Genomic DNA, 17014 nt, shown 5'->3' with positions numbered 1-17014 from the left:
AGGATAATGAAAATGCGGTTCATTTATATGATGGAGTTTTACTCAGCAGTAAAGAAAGATGAAATCATGAAATTTTCAGGTACTAGAAACTGTTATACTAAGCGAAGTAACACAGACTCAGAAAAAAAAATCAAAATAAAATGATGTATGTTCTTCTTCATATGTGGATCCTAGCACCAAATCCTTATAAGTGAGTATGTACCCAGACTTATAGGAACCGGGATAATGAAAAGGAACCGGGGAAGTAAAGGAAAAGAAAGAATCTGAAATTGAAGAACAGTAGGAAACAGGTGTTAATAAGGGAGATATGGATAAAAGTGGGGTTATTTTAAGGGGAGGGGAGAGGGAAGGTTATATGAGGAACCTAGGGGATAAAGGAGCTCAAGAGAGGTAGAACCGCAGGGGAAGGGTATTATTAAGGGAGAAATGGGAAAAACGGGGGCACCTTAAATGGGGAAACCATGGTGGAAGGGCGAGACAATGCAAGAGATAAATAATGCCTAGCTAGTTTTAAAAAACAAGAGGGAACAATATTAGGCAAACAACCTACTGACATATTATACATACAACCAGACCAAAGAATGTAATATATATCTAGGCAAGGTTTATCTGAGAGCATTTGGTCTTTGCCCCAGCTCTATCTACATGGCACATGGTAATTAAAAGTACCAGACTGGTGGAACTAACCTTCTTCGATATTTAACAGCCATACTATGAGGCCTATACTAATTTGGACAGAGGGACATAAAGGACAGTTTTTGCTCCTTTCCCTCCTAGGTCTATTAAGTTCCAGTGGACTATGAGCATCTCTGAAAATGTCTTGTAACTGTGGTGAGTCACCTGTCCTCTTGATCAAGGAGGCCATGGAGACCCCACCAGATGGATCTGAACCAGTGTCCAGTCTACAAAGAGGAGGGTCAACACAGAGGAAACATTTCCTCCATGCTTCCAAGCAAAGCCAGCCATGGTCAAGCAGGACCATTAACTTATTTTCACATAGATGGAATTGGTAAAAGAAATGAGCCAGGGGCTCCTCCTAAGCCCATGTTACCCCTGAGGAACAGATCCTCAAACAACCTTAAGAGTAAAAATAAACTGGTTTATCTGGGCCAACTGTAGGGTCTTAACACCCAAAAGAAAAGTATAACCAAAGATTAATGGGGTCAATGTAATTTTTTAAGAGTCCATATGTATACCTAAAGGCTATGTAACAAGAAACAATGCCAGACAGGAGGTATCTTCCTTTGAGGTATTGGCCAGCGTGGCCCAAAGACTCTCAGACAGTAACCCAGCATACAACTGGGAAAATGAACAACAGACCCCAATCTTATCTAAAGGAATATTGACAACTGATTGCTGCTAGATGAGGAACAGCTGACCTTCCTAAAACAAGGATCTCTAGATAGGCTGACTAGATTCAGCAGATGGAGAAGCACTGGGGAATGGCTGGGGGCCCTGACCAAAAACAAAACGAAACAAAACAAAACAAAAAACCAAACCAAACCAAACAAAACCCCACCCTTGAATCTCATCAGGTTGTAACCATGATTTTTTAGAGGGTGATATACCTTATGTGAGCTTGATATACCTTATGTAAGGAGGGTCCCCACCTTATGTGAGCTTGGTCGGCTGTGAGAGGGTGGCTGTGCATGATGCTGGCTGCTGCTGTGAGTTCCTGCTTCTCGGGTGCTATTGCCAGGCTGGGGCTTTCCTGGTCTGGCAATTGTTAAGTTCACCCTCTCTCCGCTGGCCTGAAGAAAACAGACATTCATTACTACCTGTCATGAATGAGGCTTGTCATTTTAAAGATTACAGGTAGTGAAATTCATTCTCTTTCTTTCTCCACTGAGAGATTTTCATTCAGTAGCCCAGGATAGTGATTCTCTCCTCATCCTCAAGACTCAAGTATAGGATGTCTGGGGACAGTGTAATTTTCTATGTACTTTTCAATCACTGCACCAAAACATCAGCTGAGCAGTGACTACCTGGTATCAGAGGAAGTTCGTGAGTTAGTATTTTCCAACTTCTGATGTTTAAGCACACACACACAGACACATGCACACAGACACAGACACACCACCCCACATATCCATAGGAGTTAAATTATTTTATAGCAAAGAGTTAAGTTTAAAAAAAATAAGTTGACATTTTAAATTTAGATGTCTATTTAATTTTAAGCATAAATTCACATGTATTTAAAAGCTATTTTGTCCTTGCTTTTTAAAGTACAGTTCTGATTTATTTGATGCTTATTCTTGGTCATGACCACAATCCCAAATTTTACTAGTATACCTACGGGAGAATTTGATAGCCCACTTTAAGGAATTAGAACAGTAGGCAGAAACCTTCCCCACGATTGAAGTTAAAGATTAATAAATCCTTTATTTTCAGTTCTTATATCAGAAAAAATAAAGATTTTAATGCTGTACTATAAATCTTCTACTACTCAGGCATTTTACTAAACTAAATAGTTGCAGACAAACTCTTCAAAATAACCTAAGGAATAACATTCAGCTGGAACCTTCAACAAAGTCTAAAGGGTAAATGCCAAGGGAGAATATTTAAAATTCTGCTACTTACAACTCTGATAATTATTAGACTGTACTGTGTGAAGTGTCAAATGGCTACTTGGGATTTTATTTCAACATACTGACTCATTTTTGTTACTGTTAACACCGTATAACCAAAAATCAGTATTTCAACTTTACCTGAAAACTGCTTATAGAAACCTATTAACTGAAGACCACTTGAAAGGTGAAATTCTGTGAATGTGATGGGAGTGTGCATTTAGAATTTAAATAACAGACCAACATTTGGGTTTATGATGGTCTAAAACAGATCGTGTTTTTAACTCTTATGGGCATTAAACACAGCCAAACTGCTGTTAAATAATCAAGATTAAAAAAAAGTTAACAATACACAAAAATCAAAATGTGCAGTTTAGAATGAGTGGTATATTCTGCCAGTGGGAGTCAACTGGTATGAGCTTTCAGGAAGTTTAGCCAAGTGTCTTAAATTTAAAAATGAAACAACAAAGTCTGTTAATGAGAATGGCTAAATAACGCAGGGTGCATGCCAAAACAGCATGCACCTAAAAACACCTAAAACTTAGGTGAGCATGTGCTTACTTTCATTACGTACCCACAACTGACTATGGACAAGGGAAAAGATGCAAACAGAATTTTCAAGATGAGTACATGTATGTAATTACCTTTCTGTGGACACAAATGTGAAGGACGTTTGGAATGTTCTGCTGAAATCTTGGGGCGTTTAGGTTGTGATTTAACTTTCTTCTTCATGTCCTTTATTATTTTTCTTTTTAGATACAGTCCATGTTATCTTTTATAATTCAAAAGCAGTAAGACTTTAGTTTCTTCATTTAAACATTTTTTTATTTACTGTTTATGTGTACGGGTGTATTGCCTGCATGTATGTAAGTGCATCTGTGTTGTGCAATGCCCATGGAGGTCAGAAGAAGGCAACAGATCCTTTGGAACTGAGTTACAGACAGCTGTTAGCTGCCTCGAGGGTACTGGCAATCGAACCCAGATACTCTGCAAGAGCAGCCAGTGGTCTTAACCACAAAGCTACCTCGTCAGCTCAGACTTTAAGTAATTTTTAAAATAACCTTAAACTGAGCAACTTCAGTTTTCTAGAGTTTGGAAAAAAAAAACCTATACCACAAAATAGAAGCACTATTTATAAAAGTCAAGTCAAACACTATCAGGAAAAACTTAAAATCTCTACTTGCATGTTCCACATTTGAGTTAGAAATTCAGTGAGTAGGAATTAGTGTTTAAGCATCTCCTGTAAGTATGTGAACACAAACACAGTCAATCCATTCCTCTTATGTCTCCTACTTCACCAAGTGTAGCTGACTATTTCCTCAAACAAATCCTTAACATTACTTTCGTCTTTTTCCTCCCAGTAGGGAGGCAGCACTGTAGCTGCTGCCTGGCATCTTCTGGTTTTGGGGTATTTTAACTCCTCTAATTTCTTTAAACCTCAAGTCTATAAAATCTCATTTTATACCCAAGTCTCCTCTCAATGCAATAGACAGGACTGAGGTTTGAATTTCTTAGTCTTAAATTGTTATTGCTACCTGATTCCATTCTGGAAACATACTTGCCTCAGTGGCCATTGGTTATATTGGTGCATGGTTGCCTTCATATCATTTTTCTGTGATAAAGAAAAACACCTTTGTGTTTCAGCTGCATCACCACAGCATGTTAAATCATTGTTAAATGCTAGGAAGCATAGCCTATACATCTCCTCTGGCTGAGTCCCCAACTGGCCTATCTTCATGCTTTTCCTGGTAACATGACTATCTTTTACTTCACAGGGACACTGGGAGGAAAGATTTTACAATGTGTTTAAAACATGCCAAATTATTTAAACAAACAAGCAAACAAATAAAAGCACTACAGAGAAAAGTTATTTTTTTATCTATTTATTTTTGAGGAGGGATATCAGTACATCGACCTGGCTGGCCTTGAACTACTCTTGGGCTCAAGAATACTACTCTCACCTCAGCCTCCCAAAGTGCTTGGGACTACATGAACACCACCATGCCCAACTGAGACAAATTATTAATACAAAGTTATTTTTCCTCTACTTATATGGGTTCTGAAGTGGAGGTAAGAGATATGACAAGTCACAACCCTGGTAATCACAACTTCTTTCTGAGTTCCTTCTAATCCTTGTTAAAGGTAGATACTGACATTACTATGTCTGGCTAACAATGTAGAGCCCTGAGATTTAAAAAAAATAGATGTATAAACAGCCCCAAAGTCCTCAGAAACATAGCCTTAAAAAATAAAACCAAACAAGACTAACTTGAGGAAGTTATAGTACTATGGATTTTGAAGAATTTAGGTAATCATGCCTGATTTTCCAAGGAACATCAATGTTCCCTGAATTCTTAGGTGCCAATGAAAACAAACACTGCACTGTGGAAATCAAGGCTCAATGTTGGACATTACCTGAATAATCTGGGCAGCAAGCTCCGGTGTCCCATGCTTCAGGTCATGCCCATTGATAGCCAGCACTCGGTCATTGCTGCTGAGCCTGCCATCCTGAGCTGCCAGTCCCCCTTCCAGGAGGTCAAGAATAAAAACACCTGGCTCATCTGTCCTTCGAACCAATTTAATGCCAAGCTGCTCACCAGAGTCCCGTTTATAAAGAACCACTTGGAAAACCTCATCCCGTGGAGAGTTCCCATCAGCGTGGCTGGACGCTCGGTTACCAAAGCGCCTTTCCCGCAACACAGTTAGCTGCAATGTGGTGCAGGGTTGGGAAAGGACAGCTCGGGCATAGTTATGGGATACATTGCTGATATCATAGTTGTTGACCTAAAAAGAAAAAAAAATATGTCCAGTGCATGATAAAATTTTATTTTTCTAACTTGGAGAAATGTTTAGATGACATTTCTAAAGGAAACACATTGTGAAAACGCTCTACAATCTCTACTTATAAAGAAAGCTACTCTAAAGATATTTTAAAAAACAGAACTTCTAAAATTAACTAATAGTAACTAGCATCTGGTAGAGAACAGCAGTTAGGAATGCACGCTTTGGTGCCAGTCTAGAATTAAGAGTCTTCGGTACTGCTATTTTACTGGTAAGATGAGACAAATAGCTTGCTTGAGTGGTTCCTCATTTGGGTCTGTAAAGTGTGTTTACCCTCTACTTCACAGGGGCATGAGAAACAGTGGACTACACCAGCCCAGGGAAAAGCACACATTAAACACCAGTTCTAGTGGACCAGAATCAGATTCTGCTAGATTACAAATCTGCTCTACTTAATGAAATATACCTAAATTAGACAAAACAAATCAGTTTTTTAAAAAAAAACTTGCACACTGAATGACTTTTAAAGTAAGTCATTATAATTCTACTCTAAGTATTCTGCACACAAATATAATATTTAACATGCTAAGTATAATTCAATATTCATATGTCATGTACTCATTAAAATTTACAGCCTTGAAATAATTACAGTGACTGATCTTTGAACTAGTAACATCACTTAGAAAAATAGATCCAGCTTCAATTATTCACCTAGGAGATACTGATTTTCAGTATTTATTACAACTACAGCTCTCTGAATTCATCCAGGATAATACCAATATTCTCTGCACATTTGCAATGGACAGGCTCTGAGTTAGGCATTTGTGATCAACTGAAATCCTTACATACAAATTCATGTTAAACAAGCCCTCCCTCTTAATATGTGGGATTGATAATTTCATCATTTTGAGTTTGGTTGTTTTCTTCTTTTGTTGATCATTTTAAACACTGCTAACTTGATTTTTAAAAATTTTGATCTATGGACACCTTTTTGGGGGGGAGGTTGAGACAGGGTCTCCCTGTAGCCCCCTCCCCCCAGCTGTCCTGGAACTCACTGTGTAGACCAAGCTGGCCTTGAACTCACAGAGATCCACCTGCCTCTGTCTCCCAAGTGCTGGGATAAAAGGCCTGTGCCACCACGCCCAGCTCTATCTATGGACACCTTTTAAACTTCAGTTACCAAATTCACAGCCATCACATATTTACTATTCTCTCATCTTACAACATCTATGCACACTGTAGTCATTTGACAGAATTGATAACATTTGTATCAAGATAGCTTCCTCAAGGCAACTTCCGGAAAGCCAGGCTGGCAGGGACTCACTGGTTGGTCATCATTTTAGCTGTTCTGCTACAAGGTAACTTGCTAGGTTCACATTTTTAATCTCTAGACAATCGCAAGGGGCTTTACAAAAATGTCTGCCTCAAATGTAGCTCTGTTTTTCAAATACATACAAGCATGCAACCTATTTCTTTGAAGAGCAAGTTGGGGAGTATCCTACTATGAAAAGACTCATTCTCTGTTAATGCATGGCTGCCAGTGAAATTCAGAGAAAACAGATACTGTAAAATACAATTTGACTTTGTAAAAATAGCATAAAGAGTAAACTCTATCACGTTTTTAATCAAATGTGGGGTTTTTTGTTGTGGTTGCTGTTGTTAACCAACATGACCAATAAATGACTATTTTCCTTCAAAACTAAAAAACGTAAATTGCTATCTTTTAAAAAATATTTTGTTATGTGTATTTATGTGTATGCATGTAAATGCACTAGTGCCATACAGTGCTCATGGAAGTCAGATGAGGGCATTGGATCCTCTGGAACTGGAGTTACGGACAGTTGTTAGCTGCCATGTGGGTGCTGGGAACCAAACCCAGGTCCTCTGCAAGAACAGCCAGTGCTCTTAACTGCTGAGCCATCTTTCCAGTCCCTAAATTGCTGCTTTTGATCAAACTAAAAGTGCTTCTTTTTAATGTTCTAAAAGCTGTATAACTTTTAATAACACTGATAAAATTTACAAAAAACCATCTTTTCCCCTTTAAAAATTCTCAAAAGGTTGCATATGAATCTCTGAATATTGCATATGGCCTGGGGGCATAGAGTTTTCCTTTGCAAAGAGGCTATTTCATTGAACATGTGTATATTTCTCCATATATTAATATAATATTAATGTGAGAAAACCAAAATCACTCAATCATTATTAACTGAGTATGGATTACTAAAACAAAAACACAGTGTAGCTCTATGGTCTGCAAATGAACCACTTACTACTCAGGGATTTTCAAATTGATATACTATGTTAAAAAAAACAGACAAAGTATATACTTAAATTGCTGCTTGAAAGGCTAGGTATGAAGAGAGAATATTACATAGACTGAAAAAGGGGCTCCTTGGCTCTCCTGCTCTTGACCACCAAGGTATCAAGAGATCTTAGAGGGAGCTTTAAGAGTCCCTCTACATACAACAGGACAGGAGCCAGGAGTGAGGAATACAGGTAAAGCATCCTCAAAGTTGTGCCAGCCTTGTGCAGCTAGAGTACTAACATAAATGCAGTGCATAGATACGACAGAGCAGAAACATGATTTCAAAAACAATTCAAAAGTTCAGTCTGTCTCATTCTTACCAGGGGCAATGAAGGAAGGGTTTGGGACATGAGGATTAATGAAGAAATAACACAGTCAAGTGAATGTGCAAATCAAGGCCAAGGAGCTCCAATGAAAAGACCAATCCCAGCTGCCCTGTACTCTGCCCTACCCTCATCCTTACATCTGGAGATTTCCACTAGAGAGTTGAAGTTTCTAAAGGTTCCAAGTTTTGTTTTAATTCAGGAGAAAACTACTCTCAACAGGATGTCATATCCAAATTCACTTTAAAAAATATTTTATTTATATTTTTATTTTATGTGTATGAGTGTGTTGTGAGTACATCCGTGTTGTGCAATGCCACAGAGGTCAGAAACGGACTTTGGATTCCCGTGGAACTGGAGTTAGGGATGGTTCGCAGCCGCTATGTGGGTGCTGGGAATCAAACCCAGGTCCTCTGCAAGAGCAGTCAGTGCTCTAAACCGCTGAGCCATCTCTCCAGCTCCCAAATTCAGTTTTCTATTGATCCTGCAATACTTCCTCTCTGTCATGCTGTGACAAATCTGTACTTATGTAAACATACCATTAGGGCTGCTGCAATTGTCAGAGAAAGACTATGCACACATGGTTAAAATATTTAAGGACTTCACCACAATGGAAAATGAAAAAAGCAACAAACCCTACTATAAAATCAAGTGAGGTAGGGTCAATGTGGGAATGGCTGAACAAACTTTCCAGGATGAAGTGTACAAACTGGATCACAAGATAAGGGTGGGTTGAGAAGTGAGAGCTCATTTTCCAAAAGGAAGCAGGAAAACTGGCATGTATAATTCCTCCACTAGACTGTATGTTCTATGAGAGCAGGACAGACCTTTACTTTTAAATGTAGCCCCAGCAACTTCTGCAGTAGCTACAGACACTGAAAAAAAATGAACAAAATGATAGTAAGCCAGACATCAAAGAAGAGTTCAGATTATGAAGACAGGCTGCATGAAGCACTTGGACCTTGGCTGTTCACATCTGAGTACTGGTGACAGATACCCTTTCTAAGCCTTTGCAAACACAGGATCACAGTTTTATTACCCTGCAAGTAGTCATGTTGGAATTCAGGGAGGAGAGCTGGGAGGCAGGGTATTTGATGAATTAATTGTACAACATCAGGCCTTCATCAGTGGTGAAGGCCTCGACTAGAGTGAAGCTGAGAAAATGGAAGCAGGAGGGGGTACTAGCAGATCATAGGGAAGAACTGAACACCAGGGTCAGGGAAGAGTCCGTGTACTTGGGTTCCTACAAGGCATTTTTCCCCTTGCTCATGAATATTTTTCTTTCCTTCTAGAAATGCTTTTTAAAAAAATTTTGAGCTTCAACTATTACCACAGTGATTCAAATGCCAGTTTTCCTATAAACTCCAGTTTTACATAATAGGATACCTAATTGTTTCCATCTTTTCAGTGTCAACATGTCCTCTAATAAAAAAACAAGTAACAAAACAAGACAGAAAATTGTCCCATGCTAGTACTTTTTGGTGAATTACCTATTTCTTCCTAAAGGCAATATTCTACAAAGGACAAGAGAAAGGGGTTACTAAAAAACAGTCAGAATGCTGAAGGTGCACTGTGGAGTCTCTAAATTGACTATGAGATTGCTGAACTTCACCTTAAATTCTGTGGTACAAAGAACGTAACACAGGTTGGGGTGTAGCTCGGGGACAGAACCTGCCTAGCATGTGCACAATCCCGGACTGAATCCCCAGCATTGTGAAAGAAAAGCATCGTCAGTAGGGAGTGCTATGTGGAGCTCTTTTACGGTCCAGTCATCAGTATAGAGAAGGACCAATCAGAATGCAGGGAAGAGATGGACTGAGAACTAGGTGTGACATAAAGCCAGGTAAGGAAAGTTCAGCTGGGCAGAGGCAGTCCTGGAATGGTCATCATGGAGTCTAGGCCAGAAGAGTCCAACAAGCCCAGAGAGCACAGCACTGAGTGCCCAGTCACACATGGGACTGAAAATTAAGTGAGAAGAAAATAAGAATCACAATCCAGCTACATGAGGAAATTCCACATAAACTATGATATGTTCTACATACAGAACAAACAAAACTATCAGCTGAGTGTGAGGGTGCACATCTGTAATCCTGGCATTTGGGAGGCTGAGACAAGAGGATTGATGGTTCTAGGCTAGCCTGGGCTACATACTGAGTTGGAAGGTAGCCTGGGCTACATAGTAAGACTCTTTCCAAACAAAATCGAAAACAAAAACAAAAACCAAAAAACAATCGTTATATAATTCAGGCTCTACAACATTTTAATTTTCCAACTTTTAGACTTAAGAACAATGGCTCAAGTTAACAGAACAATAAAGCTGATACCTGAAGAATCTGGTCTCCAGCGAGGAGTCTTCCATCTCTGGCGATGACCCCATCCCGGTAGACCTCCTGGATGACAATGTTAATCAGTGGTGTCTCATTGCCACCCACAATGCTAATTCCTAACTGAATGTATGGATTAGACCGGTGGATCTCAACGGTGGTAATTTCTCCTTCTGGTAAACTAAGTGGCTGTTGTAAAGCTGCCAAGTCAAATGAGAGAGGAAGAACAACATTTTTACATTCTGATTCTCTTCAAGTAAACAAGGGATCAAGGGATCTTGTGCTCACAGCAAGATGATCAATACCTATGCAATGACTAGATAAAAACTGCGACAAAAAAAACTACAAAAATTATCTACAACTTTCCTCTTCCACAGGCGACCAGTGAATCATTAATAAATAAGTACTATATATCAGATCACTAGGACTACCCAGTGATCAGATAAAGAAACATTAACAGAAAGCCACTTTGGTCCTAGCTGATGGAGGAAAGTCAGGACTATGGAACAAGCAGAAGAAAGAAAATATCCTGGTATGTAAACCCAGGGGAATCAAGAAAAGCCAATCAAGCTCCTAAGAGGCTGGACTTGAACTGAGTCTTAGGAGACAAAAAGCACCACAGACATGGCAAGAGCAACTTGAATATGAAGTATAATTTATAATTTTTAAGAGAAAATTAGTTGTAGAAATCAACTACAGGTATATCTGAGAGCATGTCCCCAGGCTTTCTGTGTATCTCTTAATGTGGTGTGCAGATAGCACAGGGTCTGGCTGCAGGTATGTGTGGGCTAGACATAGGTTTTCACACAATGTACTCTAACCACTCACTGGCTGTCTCAGCTTGTCTGTTTAATCTTTCAAGACTCGAGTGTTTTTTTTTAAAACCTGAATTAAATAACAAAATACATTTAATACAGTGACTGATTTGAGCTATTCCTGTTTTTATTGTTGTGGATGCTGTTGATTTTTTGTGCCAAGGTACAAGCATATTTCTGACCACACACAGTAAGAAACAGGTGAACACTAGGAATTACAATGGGGAAAGTAGGAGGAAGGATAATTTTTTCCAAGGTAAGACTCACATTTTGTTTCTAACCTGCAGACAGGTACACAGGGTGAATGATGTGGTATGTACACTATATCCCAATGCAATGAATTGTTTAAATAGGACAAAAATGAATGTTGCAAGCACAGTGGATGATAAGAGAGATGAAATAAACTAGGGTGAAGTGCACATACAGTCAGCTCCTGCGCTCTCCTCGAAGGCAGGGTTGTCCAGGCCAGGCTCCTCCGGACACACAGGAAGAGATGCAGATGTCAAGTTCCGCTCGAGAGGCACAGCGCCTATCCCGGGGCCCAAGCAGTCTGTTCCTGGGGAAGAAGTGCCTGAAGGATCGATGACAGTGGGGCCAGTTTCACTCTCCATCTCTGTTTGAGTTTTACTAGTCTTCCTTCTTTCTAGAGCAACTCTCCGATGAGAAGCTCCAGGACATCTACAAAGAGTAGCAGGTAGTTTCCACGAGGTGAAAACAAAGAGTAACAACAACAAGGAGAGGGTTGATTAACAACTTACACCCTAACCAAACATGGTGGCTGCTTCTGTACACAGAGAACCAGCACACAATTCTGATTCCAGCCTCTGTCCAATAAGGTCTCATGACTCCACCAGGCAGGCAAATTCAGGAAAGGCATGAATGGTGCTTAACACAGCTTAAAGACTACTTCAGCAAACAAAAACAAAATCAGACTCAGGTAAGGTGTACACTACTCATGAGCAAACACCCCAAGAGCTATGTCTACACTAAAAAATAATTGTGAAATTTGGACTAAACAGCTCTTTTTACAGGCACATCGCGTCTCAGCCAAAGGAGTGGCAATCAGTAGGCTTCTTCCAGCAGGATAGGTCATGTGAAGGTGCTACCATGCCATTCCACAGTGTGGGCCACTACACATTCATTAATTAGTGGAACTAACACATATAAAACTTTACAACTTGCAGGGAGGCTTAGTCAAAGCCCAAATAATTTGCTTTATGCTATACATGAGACAAAAATTATTTCCTAGTCTATAAATCAGAATTGCAAGATATACTATGTGAACTAAGAATATATTCTAAGTACTGGGGAAAATTACATGGCACCAAGAAATAAGAACTGTTAACATGCTTGGTTTTATTGACGCAAATAAATGGCAGGTGTATGCCGTACTGGATCGTTTCGTTATCAATTTGACACACTGGGAAGAGGGAACCTCAACTGGGGAATTTCCTCTATTAGGCTAGTCTGTGGCCATGTCTGTGAGACATTTTCTTGATTGTTGAGTGATGTGAGAAAGGCCCTGTACACTGTGTGTGGTGCCACGCCTGGGCAGGTGGTCCTGGGTTGTGTAAGAAAGCAGGCTAAGCATAGGCTAGAGGAGCAAGCCAGTAAGCAGCGTCCCTCCGTGGTCTGTGCCTCTAGGTTCCTGCTCTGGCTTCCTCCATGATGGGCACTAAGTTGTAAGGTGAAATAAACCCTCCCTCTCCAAGCTGCTTTTGGTCAGAGTGTTTTACCACAGCAACAGAAAGCTAATACAGATGCTCATTTAAAATGAAAACCAACAAGACAGTTAAGTAAAAGCTCTTCTTACATATTTTACAGAAGTGATGCTGAAGTGCACATAATTTGATTGGATAAAGTGATCAATAATGCCCAATATGAAAAGTGAAGACCCAGAGTCACTCCAGATCACATGCTGGGGATTGTAGGCTTTTATTCAATGACAGTATTTTCAAAAATCCAAAATTTCTAATACCATAAAGTACAAGATAAATTCAAGGGCTGGAGAGATGGCTCAGAGGTTAGGAGCACTGACTGCTCTTGCAGAGGACCTGGGTTTGATTCCCAGTACCCACATGGCAGGTAAGAACCATCCTTAACTCCAGTTCTAGGGGAGTCGAACACCATCTTCTGACCTCTGCAGCACTGCATGACACGGGTGTACTCACATACATGCAGGCAAACACTTGGACACATAGTAAAAATAAATAAAATATTAAAAAATTTCAATTAAGACTGAAAGCTATCTCTTAACTACAAAAGCAGTTAAATTTCCCCCCCATAAACTAAAGATTTATTTTAGATCCTTGTTTCAAGTTCCTGAAGATCACTATAAAACTGCTTTATTCACACTTCTCTCATTTCTTGTTTTTTTTTTTCCCCCATCCCCTATGGAGAGACATCACTAATTTCCGCATGGTTGTGCAACACTCCAGGGACTACTCTTGTAAAGGCCTGAAACATTTTTGAAAACTAAATCACGGGAAAAAAATGTCTTCTGCCTGATGTAGTGGCATGCATCTTTAATTCCAACACTCGGGAGTCAGAGGCAAGTGGATCTCTGTGAGTTCAAGGCAAGTTCCAGGTCAGCCAGGACTACACAGAGAAAGCCTGTCTTAAAGAGGTAGATTTAATTAGAAATCTACTTTAATTTATGAAAGGGGGGAAAAGCTGAGGCAATCATTAGATCATAAAGTATTATGACTGAAAAGATGTATTATGATTTAATTTCCATAAACCCAAGAACTGACACATGGAATTGCATCAAATTAAAAAGCTTTTGCTTCACAAGAGGCAATCATCCGTAGAGAGAACATACAAAATGGAAGAAAAGAGCCTTGTAACTACACACCAGACAGCTGATTAATACTGAGGACACATAAAGATCTGCAAAAATCAAACCCAAAGCCCCCAAACCATTCAACTGATTAACCCAATAGATAGTTCCCCCGCAAAGGAACACAAATTGTCATTATTATTTGAAGAAGCCCTCAACATCCTTAGCCATCAGGGGAATGCAAATTAAAACTGTGAGATTCCATCTCACCCCAGTCAGAATGGCCATCATCAGGAAAATAAATGACATGCCGACAGCCACTAGCAAGGATATGAAGAAAGAGGGACCCTGTATTCACTGCTTCTGAGAGTGCAAATTTTGTGCAGCTGTTATGAAAATCAGTGTGGAGGCTTCTTTTTTTAATATTTTATTTATTATTTTATGTGTATGAGTGTACTGCCTACATGCGTGTAAGTGTACCTGTGTCATACAATGCCCATGGAAGTCAGAAGAGGACATCAGATCCTCTGGAACTGGAGTTATAGATAGCTGTCAGCCACCATATGAGTGCTGGGAATCAAACCCGGGTCCTCTCCAAGAGCAGCCAGTGCTCTTAACCACTAAACCATCTCTCCAGCCCCACCACCCCTTTTTTGAGGCTTCTTAAAGAAAGTAAAAACATAACTACCATATGACCTAGCTATACCACTTTTGGTATACACCCAAAACACTAAGTCAACATACTATAGAAATACTTGCAATCCAGCTATATTCACATTAGGTAAGAAACAGAAACAGCAGAGGTATCTATCAACAGATGAATGATGGTACACATATATAACAGAATTCTCTTCAGCCATAAAGTTGAAATGATGGCATTTGAAGGAAAATGGATGGAATAGAGATCATAAAGCCAAATAAGCTAGACTCAGAAAATACTGTGTATTCTCTCATGTGTAGAATCTCATTATGTGCATAGGTCATGAAAGTAGAAAGGGGGCCATGCAACGGTAGCAAGAGATTTTAAGGGAGGGAGATGGCGGAAGAGAGTGTAACAGAATACAAGTGACATGAAAGCAGGACTATTTGGTGGGAGGAAGGGGACCAGATGAGAGCAGTAGGGAAGGCTGAGGGAGGAGTTGGGGAGGGAGATGAGTAACAACATGGTACACCAACATGTAAGTGTATATGTCATTACACTTTATGTATGTGTATGCATGTACGAAAATGCCATAATAAAACCCATCCTCTGTACACTAACTCAAAAGAAGTTTTAAGCTGGGCGTGGTGGTGCACACCTTTAATCCCAGCACTCGGGAGGCAGAGGCAGGTGGTTCTTTGTGAGTTCAAGGCCAGCCTGGTCTACATAGTGAGTTCCAGGCCAGCTGGGGCTATAGGAAGACTCTGTCTCAAAAAGACCAAAAAAAAAAAAAAAAAACAACACCTGTTTTAAAGACTAAATTTCCAAAATATATGTCACATACACCCCCCACCCCCACAGGTAACAACTAGTTTTCAATAGAATAACCTAGGAGGGGAAATGAGGAAGAAACAGTCCTAAGCCCCACTAACTAAATAACACCTATCCTATAGCTATTAAATACATTAAAAATGAGTTTTAAAAAGGAAAATCTAAGGTTGTTAGACAAGCAAAGAAACAAGAACACTCACATTCCCAAAGGAATAACAAATTGCTAACAACAGGAAACTGCTGACAGGAACAGGAAAGATTAAAATGGCATCACTTAAAAACATGGAAAAATGATCTTGTCCACCATTAGGGCAGGAAGTTTATAGACAGAACCTTTGCGAACACCCACATTCAAACAGGATGGCCCTCAGCTGAGTAGACCAAGATAAAGCCACCATGCAGGAACCTAGGAGAGGAAGACATCAAACTACATTAAGGGAGAGAAGAGTGTCCACAAAGAAAAAGATGCCAGTAGTCAGTGGTTATAAAGGGACAAACAAAATAAGGATCAGAGGTTGAGGCTATAGCTCGGTAGGAGAGCATTTGCCTACCCTGCATGAGGTCCTAGGTTTAATTCTGTGGGGGACAACAGGACAAGACATACTGGGCACAAGGATCAATAAGCGTTGGTCTGATTTGGCAGTCAAAAGGTGACTGTCTGGCTGCATGTGGAGGTGCACACTTATACTCCAAGACTCAGAGGAGTTCTGCAGAAAGAACACTTTCAAAGATGGGGCAAAAGTCTAGATTATAACACAAGCATTTCTGTTGTCATATGCTTTCCATAAACCATGGAAAAAGGAGTTTAAGGGAAAAATGGAGTTAGGGGAACCTAATCAAAACCTGAGCATTTGAGAATGGGGAATGGCTGGTAGTGGGGTTTGGGTTCCTGTTTGGTTTTTGAGATGCTCTACAAATTGACTGTGATGATGCACAGTTCTGTGAATACACAAAACTGTTTACGTGGATTACACACTTCAAATAGGTGAATTTCATATGTGAAATGCATTTCAAAGTCACTAAAAACCTAAGGAACGATCAGTTCTGAGCAGACTTGAGCAGAGAAATACTTATGACCACAGCCGGCTCAAAGCCATCCTGCCTTTGCAAACACTGGAACTGACAGCACCAGAGAAAAGACCTACCATTCATGGAGACCACACTTTGCTAGTCCCTGTGAGACAACCTCAGTATACAGTTAATTTCATTGTATTGTACAACTGCTCTACTAATAAACTTAACTAAGCCAACATCACAAAGTAATTGAATTGTAGATACAAAGCCCAAACACGCAGATCAGATTTCAAAGACTTCTCTGCTGGACTTGGCTTGACTTCTTCCATGTCATCCTCAGTTCATTTGTATGCAATTCTTTTTAAGCCCTATAAAAACATAATTCAAATTTATTTTCCCAACATGTACTCAGAAACATCATTATAGAATATTAGGGCTACGCTTTGGTGATCATTAAAAAAACAGAAAGTCAAACTGGGTGTGGTGGTATGCCCCTGCTTCAAGAGGTGAAGGCAGGAGAATCAGGAGTTCAAGGATACCCTCAGCTACACAGAGTTCAAGGCAAAACCAGGGCTGTGGGGAGATAGTTCAGTCAGTAAAGTCCTTGCCTTATAAGCAGGAGGATCTGAGTGAGA

At 39.9% G+C, this 17014-nt stretch overlaps 1 protein-coding gene across 3 annotated transcripts in view; it reads right to left on the bottom strand.

Annotated features, from left to right (window-relative positions):
* Lnx2 (ligand of numb-protein X 2) overlaps window positions 1-17014 on the bottom strand; it is an 87585-nt gene that overhangs the window by 17945 nt on the left and 52626 nt on the right. For 2 of the 3 annotated variants that reach the window (XM_029559658.1, XM_008825070.3), the window contains exons 3-6: window positions 11540-11793; window positions 10301-10500; window positions 4983-5351; window positions 1611-1751 (exon numbers count right to left, since the gene is read on the bottom strand). In XM_029559658.1, coding sequence (XP_029415518.1) covers window positions 1611-1751; window positions 4983-5351; window positions 10301-10500; window positions 11540-11793 — 964 coding nt within the window. Of the gene's footprint in view, window positions 1-1610; window positions 1752-4982; window positions 5352-10300; window positions 10501-11539; window positions 11794-11873; window positions 12614-17014 lie in introns of those variants that run through there. The other variant, XM_029559659.1, reaches the window with a different exon arrangement.

This window comes from Nannospalax galili, unplaced genomic scaffold (assembly GCF_000622305.1).
Source record: "Nannospalax galili isolate Female #2095 unplaced genomic scaffold, S.galili_v1.0 scaffold768, whole genome shotgun sequence".
NCBI classification, from domain to species: domain Eukaryota; kingdom Metazoa; phylum Chordata; class Mammalia; order Rodentia; family Spalacidae; genus Nannospalax; species Nannospalax galili.
Note: the sequence above shows the minus strand (reverse complement) of the source record. Positions and strands in the feature narration are given on the sequence as shown.